The 17,852-nt window shown below is 40.4% G+C and overlaps 1 protein-coding gene across 1 annotated transcript; it reads left to right on the top strand.

Annotated features, from left to right (window-relative positions):
- The first annotated feature begins 4,773 nt into the window (after positions 1–4,773).
- Positions 4,774–15,604, top strand: LOC129005699 (uncharacterized). The gene is made up of 5 exons (XM_054434662.1): positions 4,774–5,790; positions 11,449–11,792; positions 12,713–12,902; positions 13,846–14,065; positions 15,263–15,604. Exons 1-5 carry the CDS (start codon positions 4,774–4,776, stop codon positions 15,532–15,534), a joined length of 2,043 nt encoding a protein of 680 aa, XP_054290637.1. The 3' UTR covers positions 15,535–15,604.
- The last annotated feature ends 2,248 nt before the right edge of the window (positions 15,605–17,852 follow it).

The following is a 17,852-nucleotide window of genomic DNA, read 5'->3' as shown; positions in this document are numbered from 1 at the left end:
ATAGTGATCTTGTCTGTCTCAAGGGGCTCTCATAGCTATTGACTCAACTGAAGGGGTAATGGTTAGCTGGTCCCGTAATCCGAGGGTCGAAAAAGGTCAGGGATTAAAACGACTCCACTGGTCCCGAAGGATCCAGGTAGTTCAGCTGTTTCTGAACTTGTGTCGTCTGCTAATTTGTCATGTTTACATTTTGGAACTTAACTTCGGCGAATCGGCGAGGCGATTCAGCTAGTAAGGGTTTAGTTTGATAAATATTGTCAAATTTTATGAATCCTTACAATACTAAAATATTTTAAATATAAAAGTGACTAAACAACATCTTAGATACATCAATGGCTGATGTAAGTTTTCACTGGGTGTTGATTCAAACAAAACTACCAACATTTATTATTTCGATGAATTATTAATAGTTTGTGAAAAGTAGTACTCGTGTGGTACGTTCACGGTTAGTTTTGGCGTGAAATCAAATTATGTTTGAATTTATGAACTCTTTAAAAAACAAATAAATTGTTAACTTTCAAAATCAAGGGAAAGGGGATTGTAGAAATACATTAAACTGTTAAAACATAAGTTCACAGAACTTATTATCCAGGAGTTATTATTCTAACTAATAGTTAATTTTGTGGTTGTAAATGTGAATGAAAACGTCCCAATACAATTTAACCTTATGCGGTTATTTGCATGAAATGTGCGTAAATAAAAAACGAAAACATTTAAGTTTAAGATTATTCAAAAGCTATATTATTATTACAACTGATATTTCAACAGTAAACAAATTTCAGGTTCATTTTAAATAAGGAAAGAACCCTCATGTTAAGAAGTACAACGGGATAATTGCATGTGACATTTTTAGAAGGGTAGCATTATCTTTGCATCAGTCATTAATTTTTTGTAATAAATTTAATTGCACCAAGCCAGACCTAACCCTCTCACGTGTGAATTAAATAAACCACAGTGCGTGTTTTTGTGTAATTAAAATGTTCCTGTTTAATTAAAATGTTCCTACTTAATGCAAGTGCATTTTTAACAAGGAAAAGTGTGACGATCCTTGAAATATGTGACTAAACTATCCTACCATTAGTTATATTTTATATTTTCGTTTAAACCCTAGATAAAATTAAAATTTATTCAAAAGGTGTTTATGAATCGTCATAATTACTAGGCTAGGCATAGAGATCGCGGAATTATCAGTAAGGTAATATCCATTGGTATTGGGCGGGATTTATTGGGACGTTGGATCAAAATCCCCCGCGCTACCTCTACACTAGCTCGCTCCTGTTCTGTTAATGTACATACATAATTCAGCATACAAGTGGAGTGAGTTGACAGTAGTTACTAACTAAACGATGGCTAGATTTGAAAAAAGGTTCTTAATTGCATCAGTAATTCACCGTTTGATAAATTATATGCAGGATGTGTACCTCAGAGACAAGGGAAATGCTTTGTAGGAGGACTGTAAAGGACTTCACGCTTAATCTCATGAAGGGAACAAAGGAAAGACGGAATAATTGCCGCATTACACTTTGCTGTGCATTTTCTTTATCATATGCATTTTAAGACAGTAGTTTGTTATAAAGTAACAATTTAATTTGTCATAGTAAATAGCGTTATAACTAGTTAAAACACATAACAAAATCTATTTAATACAAATTTTTCCCAGCGAGATTTTGAACATTTGTAACTTTTCTTCGAGAACAGTCTTTCTGAGTAGAATAACATAGTTTTTTTGCGATAGGGAACACGTTTGAGCCTGGCTCATAAAAACTTGTATATATAAATATATTTTAATATTTTTGACAAATTGTATGTTTTGTTTCAGGACACAAGAGATTTCGGGAGTTCATTCGACATGCTATGTTTGAAATAGTCACTGATAAAGTTAACCTTGCTTCAAAATCATCCTTTCTATCAATTATTTTAGCTTGCACTACAAATAAGACAGAAACCAGTTTTTAGTGCAAAATGATTGTAGCTAAAATTAGCTGCTTGTAGCTAACTACTACATGGACATGGGAAAAATGTGTTGTGCAGAATAAATTAGAAAGTTCATTACTAATTTCAAACTTTTGAGAGTTGGATATGGTTTGGCAAAACTACAATATTGACAAAATTAAATTGAAATTATAAATAAAATAGGGAATTTTATGTGATAGTAGCAATTACAAAATCAACAATAGGATATCAAAAGTTAGTGGAGATGTTTTGAGATGGTCGAGTTAAGCTACAGTGGTCCCAGTGACATGGCGAGCTACTACATCAGGATGCTGACGCACCTGCGAAACCACTCTGATGTGCTGAAGTCTCACGAGAATCTGCTGAGTCTGCTGAATGTGACTGAAGAAGACTTGCAGCTGATGTTCAACAGTTCACCAGTGTCCGAGGCATCGCCACCTTGCTACTGTGGCGGAACTTTGAGAGAGGTCAGTGATGTTGGAGTCCTTGGAGTCTAGACTTGCTAACTCGTAAAACAAATAAAAAACTACAAAGAAAATTTCTAATCCCACGGTTTACCAGAAATTTAAATTACAATCACCCTAGAACAATTATCCCTTGGACAAGAACAAGAATCCCTTGGACAAGAACAATTATCCCTTGGACAAGAACAAGAATCCCTTGGAGAACAATTATTCAAAATTGCAAAGAAGATTTCTACTTTCACAGTTGACTAGATATTTAAATTATATTTCAGTGTTTGAAAAAATGTTTTTGGGCGCAAAATAACTCTTCAGCAGCTGTTTGAAATTATCCAAGATGACCGCTAGCCTCCAAGGAATCTTAAGAGGGTTCCACCCGCCGGCTGGTTACTGCGTAAACATGGTCCTACTAAAAATAACCTCGTGGCATTAATAAAGTGTTTATCGAGTTTAAATAAACTTTAAAATATTCACAAATATCTAGAACTATGCACTGGATGAACTAAAACTTCGTAACTATTTCTTTAAGTATTTATAAAATAATTTTGAAAATCCGTAATTAGTCTTTTTACATGTGATTGTAACTTCTAAATAATAGTAAAATATTAGTGTTAAAAATTATACGATAAATCACCAAAAAGTACTTTACATTATCCTAGTAACGTGTAGGCTATCAAAGCTAGATTGAATATATGCAGCCCTTCAAAAATTAACCAGGGGGGGTGACCTGGTTAAATTGGCAGCATTTTGTACTACGCTTTTGGAACATAACGTACACTTAACACATTATTATTAGTACATTATTATTAGTATGCAACTTATGACCTGCATATTTTAATAGTTAATAGGCTGCTATAACCCAGTGTGTATTAGATAGTGAATATGTATTATTAAATATATTCATAAAAAATAAAACATTGTGGATGATACAGGTTTCCCTTACTAGTATAATAAAAACTCAAAATATGTGGTGCGTCTTGTCCCATTTTAACTGCTTGTCCAACTTCGTAATAAATAATTTCTTGAATCTGCCATTTTTAATCTTCGAGTGACTGCCACCCAGTTGTCCTTTTGGGAAAAGATTTCTACATTTTATTCTACTAATAAAATACCTTTAATTTGATGTGCATATCGACCTATGCATAAGTTTATGATTATATTTCGAATTCTAGCGGGTGCTCCCTTGTATAATAATATAATTGCAAATTCAATGAATCTTTGACAGCTGTAATTCTTGACTTGGTTTTCCGTTCGAGTTCGGTTTTGCGGTGATGTATTTTACGAGCTAAGAACTTTAATATGATACCAAACCCGTCTTATGCTGCTATTTAAGAATTTTGTCTGACTCCTTGAGGGCCCCCCCCTTATAGGATGAAATCATAATAGCTTAAAAGATTACACACATTTATAATCATTACTGATATACCAAATATCATTGCTTTATCTATAATGGTAAAAAATATATTACACCGTTCCGGGACTTTTCAATCACACTGTATAATCAAATACACAGATATAGATGTTTGATGGGTCCAAGCGAAAAAAAACATTTTTTCAAACAACGTATGGCTAACGAGATATTCACAATTTAGTTTTAGTTTTAATTATTTAGCTAAAAAAAACTATTTAATATATCCTAATGGCATTTTGTATGGTACTAATTTGAAGTCCTAATCACAAAGATTATCATTTAAAAACTTTATTGATGGTTTTTTTCATGTAGCTGATGACTCTTCAACATAGTAAAATACATTTCTAAAATATATCTTAAATGAAGATTAAGATAAAACACACAAATAATTTCACATATCTCACTAATAATACATTCTTGAAAACATGTAATTCTTAGTTTTTGTTAATTTTTTTCCATTTAAAATATTTCAAAAATAATTTAACATACTTATAATGACACCTGTTTAAATAGGGGTATGTATATTATATAAGCTAGAACGGATAGTGTTTTCACCTCCCGTGCGGTACCGGGTTAGAATAGCACCGCAGCCTTCTCGGGCTTGTCGTAAGAGGCGACTAAAAGGGTGACCGACGAACTCACTGGGAGTCCCTGGGAGTGCCCCTGTTGTGTTGCAGGGGTTGATGTGTGCTCTGCACTGCCGATGGGTATTCTTAGTGGGTCGTGAGAAGCCAGCCACTTCGGTCCTTGGTCAGGGAGTGCGGCATGGATGTAGAGGTCGGGCTCTGCATTGTGACGGGCGACCCCCGGCACGTCAGGTATCCGGTGCTGGGCAAACGGAGGTCAGGCCCCGGGGAACTGGGGTAGGGGTCTTTGTCCCCGAGGGTATACCCGTTCCTGACTGATTCCGGGCCGCTCCTTGCCGCACGATGCGCTGGAATAAACACGATGGATTTAAATAAAACCCCTCATAACACATTTTTGATTAAGAGCTCAAATGAGCCAGAAAAGACGTTGGAAGTGGAGCGGAACGCTTTTGTCCGTAGCTCCAAGGTGCAGCGGTCGCCACCACCGAAAAACGTGAGAACATCTCCCCCACCTGCCACCTTCAAATGCACCAAGGAGTTCCCCCATTTAGGAGCTCCTTCGGAAAGTGGAGCTGGGAACGGTGCGGAAAGCGTCGGAGATGTAGGTGTCGAGCTGGTGTTGCCAGCAACTCTCCCCCACTCTGCCAGTTCTGCTGTAGGGATGCCGGAGGAGCCATTCAAAGCACCGCTGAGGTCGGAAGGCTCTGAGATGGTGCTTCTGCGTCAGGAATATCTTGACGCAGAGAGTGACATTGAAACCCGGCTCCAAGACATGGAAGCTACGATCAAGGCTATGCTGGACACCTTCCGGACCCAGAAAGCCGTAAATCAAGTGGTCAAAAACGGCATGGCCAAACTGGAGGATGACCTTGGCTTCGTTTTTGCCTGCCGGGTGGTGAGTAAGGCAGCCATGGAGAAGATTGCCGAGAAGGTTGTGTCTCTGTCTGACGAAAGAACACTGCCTTCTAAGAAACGTAAAAGGCCTTCCACATCGGACAGTCCTCAAAAAAGAGAAGAAGGCGTCCAAACCAAAAGGACCACGGTAAAGGCCAAGGCAACTCAGACTGATCTATTGTCTGCTGTGCCCAGATCCTTTTCGGACATAGCTGCAGCTCCTGCAAAGAGCCAACAACCACAGCTACCTACGACCCCCCTTCAGGGAAGTTCCCGAAAGGGGTCAGTCGTAGAGACACCTGGGGCTGCGTGGGAAAAACGTCGTTCCCGAAAGGAGAAGAGGCAGTTGAGGCGGGCGGAGGTCGCCTCTATAAAGAATGTGGCAGTGAAGGCACAGCCGACCGGCGTGGCCCAAACTGGGCCCGGCTCGGTCTCTGCTCCGAAAAAGTCCCGGCCAAAAAAGCCCAGGACGGAGGCAATCCTGGTCAAGCCCTCAGGGGGGAGATCTTTCGCCGAGGTCTTGGGTGCAATTAAGGCCAAGGCTAAGCCAGAGCAGACCGATACGGTTGTACGGTCGATTAGACGAACCCGGGACGGGGACGTTCTCCTTGAACTGGGTAAGTCGAAAGACAAAGCAGCCTTTACTGCCGAACTGAAGGCAGCTGTTGAAGGCCAGGGCACCGTCCGTGCTCTTGAACCAAAGACATCAGTCGAGGTTCGAGACATTGATTGTGTGTCGACGGAGGTTGATGTTGTTGAGGCCCTGAAGAAAGCTGTCCCCGAGCTTGGCGGGCAAACGGCTTTATTTAAGGTGTGGCTCACAAAACCGAACAGGAGTCAGCAGCGGATGGCGGTCGCCGAAATGGCAGACGCACATGCCACGAAAGTGCTGGGACTCCAGCATCTGAGAGTCGGCTGGGTCAACTGCAGGCTCAGACGGAGAGTGGAAGTGAAGAGGTGTTTTAAATGCCTCTGTTTCGGCCATTCCTCCCGAAACTGCAAGGGACCCGACCGAAGCAAGAACTGCCTTCGGTGCGGGGAGGTCGGTCACGTCCGTAAGGACTGCCAAGTCGAGTCCTGTTTCCTTTGCAAAGAAAATGGGCTCGCTGACAAACACTTGAAGCATATAGCTGGGTCTGGACAGTGTAGTGTATTCAAATCTGCACTACAGCAAGCGAAAGTCCTTTCACGAAGATAAGAATCCTTCAGTGCAATCTTGAGCGATCCAGGTCGGCTGACGCACTTCTATGTCAGCTTGCCCTAGAACACGATGTCGACGCGCTCTTAGTCAGCGAACAGTACCAGTACCGTGATAGGGACCCATCTTTTTGGTTCCCTGATAGTCTTGGTACTGCTGCATTCTGGGCGCGTAATGCAGCGAAAGTACAAGTACGGGGTCACGCGAAGGGCCGAGGTTTCGTTTGGGTTCGGTGCCGGGATGTCACTTACTTTAGTGTCTACCTCACTCCCAACGAGGCCATCCGTGAATTTCGTGAGAAGATAGACCGCCTGGAAGAGAGCGTGCGCAATACCACAGGACACGTCGTCGTGGGTGGGGATTTTAATGCTAGGGCTGTCGAGTGGGGAATGACCCTCACCAATTCCCGGGGCAAGTACATTCTGGACTTTGCTGCCAGAGCCGGACTCGTTGTCGTCAACGAGGGAAACACGCCAACTTTCCGGCGCCCCGGGATGCGGGGAACGATCCCAGACATAACCCTTGCATCTGAGTCCCTTTTGCCAAGGATCAGAGCCTGGAGAGTTCTGGAGGATTACACGGGCAGTGACCACCAGTACATTATTTTTGATGTCCTGGATGGTCATCAGAGACAAGTAGCCGCGTTTCGTCAAGTGCCCGTTCGATGGAATATTAAAAAATTGGACGTGGCAAAATTCAATGAAGCCATCTTACGAGGAACACCGGTGGTTCCCCCCGCAACTAGTGTGGCTCATGCAGAGGTGTTAGTTACATCCATGATGGGACTAATCGTCTCCGCTTGCGATGAGTCTATGCCTCGCGGAAGATCCCGGTGCAATAAGCGACCTGTGTACTGGTGGACTGCCGAGATTGCGGAATTGCGTCGGTCAGCATTGAGAGCCAGAAGACTTGCTACCAGGGCCAGAGAACCTGTAGACAGACGTCGTAAGTCGGATGCTTACAGAGTGGCTAGGAGGTCTCTTCGTCGAGCCATCAACCGGAGTAAACGTAGTTGCTAGGAGACATTAAGGGACGATATCGATTCCAATCCGTGGGGCTTGGGTTACAAACTGGTAACCAAGAAACTTGGCACCCGCTCTCCACCTTCCGTCATGGATGGGGCCACTATGGAGAGGATAGTCGAGTCCCTTTTCCCGGCTCACACGTTGCGCCCACTGCGGGATTTCGGAAGGGTGGATGACGTACCACTTTTCAGTCTTGGAGAGGTGGAGGCGGCCGTCCTATCCCTGAAGAACAATAAGGCTCCTGGACCCGATGGGGTACCCGGCGAAGTTCTCAAAAAGGTTTTGACTATTAACCCCTTGATCCTTTTACGCATGTACAATGCCTGCCTAGTCGAAGGAGTTTTCCCTTCGTGCTGGAAAACAGCTAGGCTTGTGCTTGTTGGGAAGGGGAAGGGAGATCCAGACCTGCCATCCTCTTACAGACCTCTGTGTATGTTGGATACGGCTGGAAAAGTCCTCGAGAAGTTGATACGTTCCCGACTAAATTCAGCCGTAGTCGCTGCGGGGGACCTGTCCCCTCGGCAGTATGGATTTAGGATGGGGCGATCTACGGTTGACGCTGTTGAAGAGGTGAAGCAAGCCGTGATGAGAGCTGAGGATTTTAACCACTACTCTCGAAGGGTTGTGCTGCTCGTCACTCTCGATGTGCGAAACGCATTTAATTCGGCGAGGTGGTGCGATATGCTGGATGCTCTGGAGAACACCTTTCACGTCCCGGCATACCTCATGCGTATCATAGAGGATTATCTCCGGTTCCGCCTCCTCTTGTATGACACTACAGAGGGCCCACGGACGATGAGTGTCACTTCCGGTGCTGCCCAAGGTTCCATACTCGGCCCGGACCTCTGGAATGTCGCGTATGACAGCCTCCTGAGGTCTGAAATGCCTGAGGAAACTGTTTTGGTTGGGTACGCGGACGACGTTGCAGTTTTGATAGCTGCACGTAGCGTTGAGCTGGCTCAGCTAAAGCTGAACCGAGTTATGCGTACTATAAACGCATGGATGACAGACCACGGTCTCTCGCTTGCTTTGAGCAAAACTGAGATCGTGATATTAACAAAAAAACGGATTGACACCATCGTGCCGTTGAGGGTAGGGGCCGTTGAAGTCCAGACCGTTCGTTCTGCCAAGTACCTTGGGATTATGGTGGACAGCAAGCTTAGCTGGCGGGATCAGATTTTCCGTACGGCGGACAAGGCCGCTAGGGTGGTCTCCTCTCTTAGCCGGTTGATGGCCAATGTCGGAGGGCCTCGGTCCAGCCGTAGAAGGCTGTTAATGTCTTCTGTCCAGTCCGTACTCTTGTACGGTGCTGAGGTGTGGGCAGACGCTCTAAATAAGGAGGTATATAGGATGCGGCTTGCCCGAGTGCAGCGTCAGGCAGCACTAAGAGTTGCATCCGCCTACCGAACAGTGTCCGAACCCGCCGTCCTGGTGGTTGCTGGAGTCATCCCCGTCAAACTTTTGGCGGCGGAGAGAAAAGCAATTTATCAGCGCCGTGGGGAGGACCAGGCACGAACAGAGGAACGCACCCGCACCTACCAGCTGTGGCAAGAGAGCTGGGAACAGGAGACTCGGGGACGCTGGACCAGGCGACTGATAAAGCAAGTCCAACCTTGGGTTAATCGGCGGTGCGGAGAGGTGGACTTCTACCTCACCCAATTTCTGACGGGTCACGGCTTTTTCCGGTCGTACCTGTTCAGGATGGGCAAAGCCGTGTCACCCGATTGCATATACTGCCCAGGCATTCCCGATGACGTGGAACATACATTTTTCCACTGCCAGCGTTGGGAAAGGCCCCGCCTGGAGGCTCAACAGTTAGTAGGACTGCTGTCGGTGGACACGGTCATACCGATGATGACGGAGGGTGAGGACAATTGGACCTGTGTGTCACATTACATCCAGGGTATTCTCCGCGCCAAGAAGCTCGACCTTGACCGGGATGCGGTGTAGGTCTTAAAGTATCCAAATGCCATAAACGGTGAGAGCCCTGAGGGCTTAGGTAACATGTTGGCCTGACTTGAAGTAATGTGACAAACAATTCCAGGTCTGTGTCCAACAGAGTAGAGGGGGTTTTTTAGTGAGTAGTCTGCGATAGATTCAGGAGTCTCACACTACAGGCTGGCTACCTGTGTGCGTAAAAGCATTTTTACCTCCTCTCCCTTAAAAAAAAAAAAAAAAAAAAAAAAAAAAAAAACCTATGGAGACATCAAAACGAAAAAGTTAATTGGTCCCGGATCTAGGTCTTACAATGAGATCCACGGTAATAGCTCCCTGTATGAGAAATTTGCTAATAGAAAAGTAAAAGCATTTCGCAAAACTTTGGCATAACGGGGTTTTAACCAAACTAATTTGATTAGCAGTTAAACTGAAATGAAAATGTTGTTTTTAATGAGGCGAACTTAGGACTTCATGGTCCTAACTTAGGCAACGTATTTTCAAGAGGGTTTTTTTCAAATATTGAAATGTTGAATTGCTGTAAAATATTGATTTATTTACATATATAAATGTAATTTGCTAAAAAAGTATTTTATATGACTTAAAGCTGTACAATAACCAAAAGTTCATAGTTCTACGCAGTTACTAATAATAGTGTATTTTTCGTAGAGCTCTTGATGGGTGTAAGTCACGTATACAATACTTTTGGTATACTTGGCTATTTTGGAGTGATATTGCGGAGGTATTGACAATTGATGCGTGTGACCTGCTCGAGCAGAAAACGCCTTTATTGGACCCTCAGGCGCCATCAATATCGATAAAGTTACATCAGGAAATACCACATTGTAAACACCCAGTGGCATTTGACATCTCCTTGACAAAAACAAACTTTGTAATTGAAATTGTTTACTGACAATATATTGGATGGAATAAAGGTATAAGGTGAAATACAAACATAAAAATTTGAAAAAATAAAACTAAGTAAGAAATACTGTAAAACGAACGGTTTTTATCTATGTGATTAAAGTACAGTAATTAGGAGTTTATTTCAGTACAAAAATATTGTAAAAATGTATGACCAATATTATATTTGCATGATGTGTATCTCAATGTTTTCAGTATCTTTTTTAAAGTGAAGGGCCGATTTTCATTAGGATATATAAAATGAATGGTGAGTTAAAGGAGAATATTACAATGAATATAAAGGAAAGAGGATCAAAAGCCTGCGGTCCTTATTGCTTTTCATTAAAGAATTATGTATTTCTACAAAACACTAAAGTAAAGTTTTAGTTAAAGCATAATAGTGCTTTGTACTCATGTAGTCAGACATTATGTTTTTGCTACAAGACAATCTTCAGCTACAGACATCCGCAAACATAAGTCTAGTACAATGTGTGACAGGTATCATCAACATCCTCAACATTGTGGTGGCCACACACAGAATTCAAAACAATCAACTGGGACGGGTGGCGTCGTCCTGTAAACCAGCTACTAGGAGGTTACGAACTGTGGATATTTATAGGCATGCACTTTGGATGCGATACTCCCTGGTGTGGATTAACGTCCGCACGAGTGAGTACTACGACCATCCGTAGTACTATCCTGAATATTAAACCAATTCGTATATACCAAGGCAAAAACGTGGTTCGGATTCCACTATAAACTGTAGGTCCCTTAGTTGCCATTAGCTGTATGGGCTATTAATTAACAGCTGTGTCTGAGGAATAAGTCGACCTTAGTCACTAACAAGACTATAAGATCGCGCCACTCATCCTACACCCATCTCCATTCATACTTGGCATAACATACCTACTTTGTATGGTCGCCATTTCATTGAACAGTATTAACAGTACTGTATTAACACTATCCTATCGTAGTATTGGATTTCCATGTTTTAAGTTAGTATCAACTTCATCTACACACACCCAGAATTCATAAAAAACAATTAACACCTTATAATAATCTTGTATTTCCGTGTTCCTAGGTAGTATCCAGCTATAGGCAGATCCACGGGTACTTCAGTCTGGTAGTTTGTGTGTTCGGGACCATCGCTAACATCCTCAACATCTTGGTGCTCACTCGCAAAGAACTCATCAACTCCCCCATCAACCGGATCCTCACCGGCATCGCTGTCGCTGACATGCTAGTCATGTTGGAGTACATACCCTTCTCTACGTACATGTACGTTCTACTTCCTCCGGGTGTCAAGCACTTCTCACACTCAGAAGCTGTCTATATACTCGTCCACATGCACTTCTCTCAGTTGATGCACACCATATCCATCTCTTTAACTCTCACATTGGCACTGTGGAGATATCTCGCTATCCAGTGAGTATTTCATTTTATTTATTTTATAACTGTATTATTTTCTCAAATAATGTTAGTTAATGATTTAGATATCTCTGGTAAATTCTGGTCAAGGTCAAAGCCATCCTGTTGCTATATTGTTTGGTCATAAATTGTTACGACTAACAAATGTGGCACAAACAAATAAACTCATTACTTGATGAAAGAAGACGCAACTGTTATGTCGTTATTTAAAGTAAATGAGTTGGATGGTGAAGTTTGTAAAAGTATCTTACGCAAAGTTTCGTAAATTGTTAGAGAAGTATGCTTCTGATATCGTTACGGTTTAGAGATATATTTACAACGTAATCTTTATACGAATGTATTACATGACTTGGTTCAAACTTTCGTTCATTGCCCAATGTCATTTTCTTAAAGTTTTTATTGCCTATTATAAGGATCGACTTACGTTTTGTTAGCAGTTTGAGCAATGTCTTAAAGAACATAGAGTTGAGTATTATTAACTTAGTGCATTTACAATTTAGAAGTAGAAATTATTCAAAGTTTGTGCTCTAGACAATTTACAATTAGGAATACAGTAGTACAAATAAACCAAGCCAGATTGTGAAACTATTAAAGACTAGGATGATATACTTTAATACTCAAGACAAACTTTTTAACATCACCTAAAAGAGACATTGGCCTATGTTTATAAAATGTAACTTCGTTATAAAACACCATACTTAGGATATAATGATACCTCCCATTCACTAATATAGCAGATTGAGCCATCGCACTACAAGGAAAACCAACGTTTATGCATAATTGGACATAGACCTAACTTAGATTTGCCTTCAGCGTATCCATGAAAAGATACGTCTTCAAGATAACACGTTGTGTACTCATTTTTTAAATATACATGACACATAGAAAATAACGGTAATGGTATTTTTGAGTGACAGATTCCCACACAAGACTCACGCTCTGTGCTCGGACCAGCGTTGTACGACTGCCATCACCATGGCGTTCGCTCTACCCGTGGTGATCTGTATACCGTCCTACCTGGTGTTCAGCGTGAGAGAGACCAGGGTGATGGAACACCAGAGAGTGGTGACTCTCTACCATCTAGACCTCAGTGATCTTGCCAAACAGGTAGGTTGCAAAGAAAAAATGATTACAATTATGAAAGGTTCACTCCATCACAAGTTATGTTCCAACAACAACAAGGTATTTATGTTGGAGACAGAAAGGTTGGGAAAGAGTGAAGCTGTAGACCGTCTTCTGTTTGAACAGTAGGTAGCACAGTTCTAATTGTGATTGTATCAAGCATATTAACCATGGCGAGAAGGAGACACTTTCTTCAAGTATAGCTTGTAACTGATACGCCTAGAGACATAGTCTAACTGCACAGTAAAAATTATGAAAATTAGGTACAGAGTAATGATTGATAGGGGGTTTTAGGTTATGCTTGTTATCAAACTGAAAGAAACTTACCAATGCCAAATTACATAGCCTTTTCGTAAGTATTGAAGCCCCACCTTATAACCTTTTTATGCCACACTTACACTGACTGTATTTCACTTCCTCTTTCTTTTAGCGAATTTCCCTAGTAAAGTAGATATTACTGTAGGTGGCACGGTAAGACCTGGACATGGGATCGATATACTTTATAATTTTGATGTCCCTAGAGGCCAAAAACACAATTAGTTAAAGTTTTTATATTTGTATATATAATATATATGTATACATATACGTATATATAGGCCTACGTCCATTAACGTGATAATTTGAGTTTTTGTCGGATTTTGATGAAATTTGGCTCGAAGATATAAGACGAGATAAACTTGAATGAGTTCGCGAACCAGCATGATCGGGCTATGGAAACGGGGCTTTATGGGAGGTTTTATGGGGTAAAAATTTGGTTTTTTAAATTTTTTGCCCTTAAAACACAAAATTTCCTAATCTTTCCTCTAACCATTTTATAGAGCTTAAAAAAGTAAATAACTGAAAGTAAATAATGGCAAGTAAAAATACCATCAATTAATAATATTCATGGAAAACTAACACTCTTATTAAAGACATTAAATGATTACAGGACAACGAACTGCTGTACACGGCCAACTTCTGGTTGTACGCAGTCGTTGTGAAGCTGTTGCCATGCGCAGTCCTCACGCTGGTGTCCTATTGGCTGGTCTCCGTACTGTGGCAGGTGAACGCGCGCAAACAGCGGCTGCGCTGTGACGTGTTTCCCGCGGTAGCGGCACCGCGCGTCTACAAGCCGGAGAAACGGATGGATCGGACGACCAAAATGTTGGGTGAGTTCCTCGTCAAGAACAAAGAGCAATTTGAGCTTGAGTGGATATTCCATAGTAGGATATGTGTGGAGAACCGAGGTAGTGTGGCTAATTAAAGACTAATAACTATTAAGCTATCATATTCCTGCCCATAGTTTATTCTAGTTTATTCCAGTGTATTGTGTTTTTCCTTTTACTCATTACATATAATGTAATTGAAGACAGTCTTACCTAAAGTTCTTCTTAAAGAAACTCTTAAACTTCTTAACTTCTTAAAGAGCTTTTGTCTAAAAGCTGCCAAATCAATAATATAATGAAATATACTTTTCACCACACTATGATGTTTTTGGCTGTATTACATACGTTAATTGGTGGCTGAAAGTTACGTTTTGCTGGCCATGCCAGCTGTCATCGTAATTTGGGGACCGAGCAGGTTTTTACAGGCCGGGGCCGCAAAATCAGCTGTCCGCTTACTTACTTAAAACATGAATGCATTTTAAATACACAATCAAAATCCATAGCATTGCAATATAATTGTGTTATTGTCACCGTTGCCTAGCAACTATTTATTTTTATTTTTGCTGATTCCTCAAATTATTTCTTCACATAACCTTAAAGTTGTAGTTGTGTTGACTATCAGTGTGCATTATTATAGTGGCGAATAGTGGTAATACGGGATAGTGTGGTGAAAAATAGCGTTCGCACCACGGACCGAAATGGTTTTGCAGCTCTCGATCGATTTAAGTTCTCGACTTCGTCTCGAACTTAAAAACTATCTCGAGCCGGCAAAACCTCATTTTCGGCCCTAGGTACGAAATATACTATTGTATAAAAAGCCTACTTATTAGTGTCTAAATACAATGCTATTCCAAGAATCATAGGAGCCATAATGAAAATGTTTTTACATTTGATCCAGTTGCAGTACTACTGCTGCCCTAACCACAGTAACAGGCTTTGCTAGGCTTACTGAGAGGGATCCTAGGACGATGTTTCCTTACTTCTATGAAAGTTCCCGCATTCTTCTTTATAGTGGCAGTGTTACTGTTGTTTGTCATAGAGATATCACTAGATATGCTGGGCTGAACTAAGTATACGTATTATGAGTGTGCTATGCCCTAAGACGAGAATTTTTGAAGACCTTCTACACCAAATTGCGACGCCGATTAAACCCCTTTCTATCATAAAAAGCATATAACAAAGCTCAGTATGTTCTTTCAGTTGCAGTGTTACTGCTGTTCCTAATCACCGAGATCCCACAGGGTGTGCTAGGCCTGCTGAGTGGGATCCTAGGACGATGCTTCTTCAAGAACTGCTACCACCAGCTGGGCGAGCTGATGGACATCCTAGCCCTGATCAACGGTGCCATCAACTTTATCCTGTACTGCTCCATGAGTCGTCAGTTCAGAGACACGTTCAGTACGATGTTCAAGCCTAGGATATTGGCCAAGTGTGCGCCGCATAACACAGAGGTTCAGAGCACCTACGTCTGACCAACGTCGACTCCTGCCTTTGCCGTCACGGTCACTCTAGAGCTGTCGGACGACTAGTGGGTAACCAGATGATTGACCGAGTGAAGGGTGCTTGATATAATTTACTTAATCACTGGACACTTTAATCAAGAGCCATGAAAGTTTAGTTGAACGTAAACAAAAGAAATCTCGAAAAAAATGGTTGTAGTTTCCATAATACACGTTTTCTTATTATTATTTACAAATATAATTGTTATCATGTCTTTTAGTAAAACAAGTTCTGTGTGATTCTTTCCGTTTAGTGCAGGGATATAGGCTTTTTCTAATGATAATAATAACATCAAATACAATGTTGATTATAACACAATTTTTCCATCCCAAAATAGGATGTAATTACTTCTTGATAATTTTCAGACAGTAAGAATAAAAAAAAAAAGATTTTTTACTGTACAAGGAAAGGTTTTCTACAATTTTTAGTTATTTCAGAATTAAGTACAAAAAATGTGATTCTTCTTTATCCATTATCACCGTATTGTCTCTTTTAAATGAGCAGCAAGACATTTTCAGACTAAAATATAATTTTTTTAACCTAATCATTTACGAAAAAATAAAGCAATTTGTTTTTTTATTATGGAGAAAACTTATTTATACTGTATATAAATATATATCATTTTGAGACGTCAGTGATGCATTTATTTAAGTTTGACTATTTGTCTAAGCCTCTACAGTTGTATACAATTATTATAATTGACTTATTATTGTTATGGTGGACATGAATTAGTGACTCAACCAAAGTGCTGCGAAGTTTTTGTGCCAACGCGGAAAGGACTGTTGTAGCCGCCGAGCCCTCGACTATATCTCTCTTTATCGCGTTGCATGACGGGACTCAAGACTGGACCACCAAATTGTTGTTTAATTGATTAATGTGCGTGTACAGTGAAAGACTGGTAATTTGCTTAGCAATCCTTAGTGGTCAAAAGCTGTCGTTTCAATAGCAAGTCATCAACGTAAAAATGTGCAGTATTATCAAAGACAGATATATGAGCGATTCAGAACAGTGATGATTGTTTATGAGACCAATAATTGGCTCAACGGTCTAAAAGTATATATATGTTGCTAGTTTTATACAAAAAATAAATTGTTAATCGAAAGAAAGTGATTTATTTCATACCCCCATCGATATTTTGTAGTTCACTGGAAGGATTAGCAATGTCTACTTTCAGTTAGCTACTTTTAGCGAATTTCCCTATAGGGAAGTAGCTATTACCGTAGGTGGCATGGTAAGACCTAGGCTTTTTAAATAGTTTTTCATTTTGATGTCCCCAGAGGCCAAAAATTTCGTTCAAATTTTTATATATGTATATATATGTCCGTGAACACGATAACTTGAGTAATTTTTGTCCGATTTTGATGAAATTTGGTTTGAAGGTGTAAGGTGGGATAAACTCGAATGCGTTTGCGAACCAGCATGATCGGACCATGGGAACGGTGTTTCACGGGGGGTTCTATGGAGTAGAAATTGTGTTTTCTAATTTTTGACCCTCTAAACACACAATTTCCCAATTTTTCCTCAGACCTTTTTAAAGAGCTTTAAAAAACAAATAATTTTTTATATCTAAGTGTTTTTGTACAATTATTGGTTACAGAGAAAATTTAAAAAAATCGTTATTTTTAAATTCTCATGTTATTCTTATGGAGGATATTGTAAAATGTTGTTGTAGTTTGTTTGTTTATGGATATATTTTGTTCAAACTTGGTACGGTAAGTCTATTTATTTTATACTAAATTATTAATATTTTACTAAAAACACACTTTTTACCTCCCTTTAGCAGCAAGCCTAGGTACTCATAAAACCTAATTAAATACACCTATGTGTTAACTAAATACATTTAATTGAAAACCAATTCAAACAAATATAAATTCGTATAGTCGGCGGGTTTGCTGTGGTGGGGGTATTTTTAATAATTCTAAAGATAATAGATTATGTGTTAAATACTATATATGGTGAACTGAATTTTATGCCTTACGCACTTTTCTAACTAAAAATAACAACATTGTATACCTTTATATTTTAGAACCCCAAAAATATCCCCCACATATTTTTGCTATAGTAAAATTACATATTCTATTATGTAATCTTTACGATTAAGTCTGTGCGGACTAGACTAGATATAACCACTATAGATCTACATCTGAAACATCTTAGAGACATCTCATTGCAGGCCACTTTAGGAAAAGAATGTTATATTATTAGATATTGATTTGTTATATTATTAGGTAAGATACTTGATATTAGACTCTACTTGATCGTGGATGGGTGTGGGGGTGCTTGGCTGCGA

The sequence above is a fragment of the Macrosteles quadrilineatus genome, unplaced genomic scaffold (assembly GCF_028750875.1).
Source record: "Macrosteles quadrilineatus isolate MER2022 unplaced genomic scaffold, UCM_ALF_1.0 Scaffold_31__1_contigs__length_1484076, whole genome shotgun sequence".
In the NCBI taxonomy this organism is placed as follows: domain Eukaryota; kingdom Metazoa; phylum Arthropoda; class Insecta; order Hemiptera; family Cicadellidae; genus Macrosteles; species Macrosteles quadrilineatus.
This window is presented reverse-complemented; position numbering and strand designations above follow the sequence as displayed.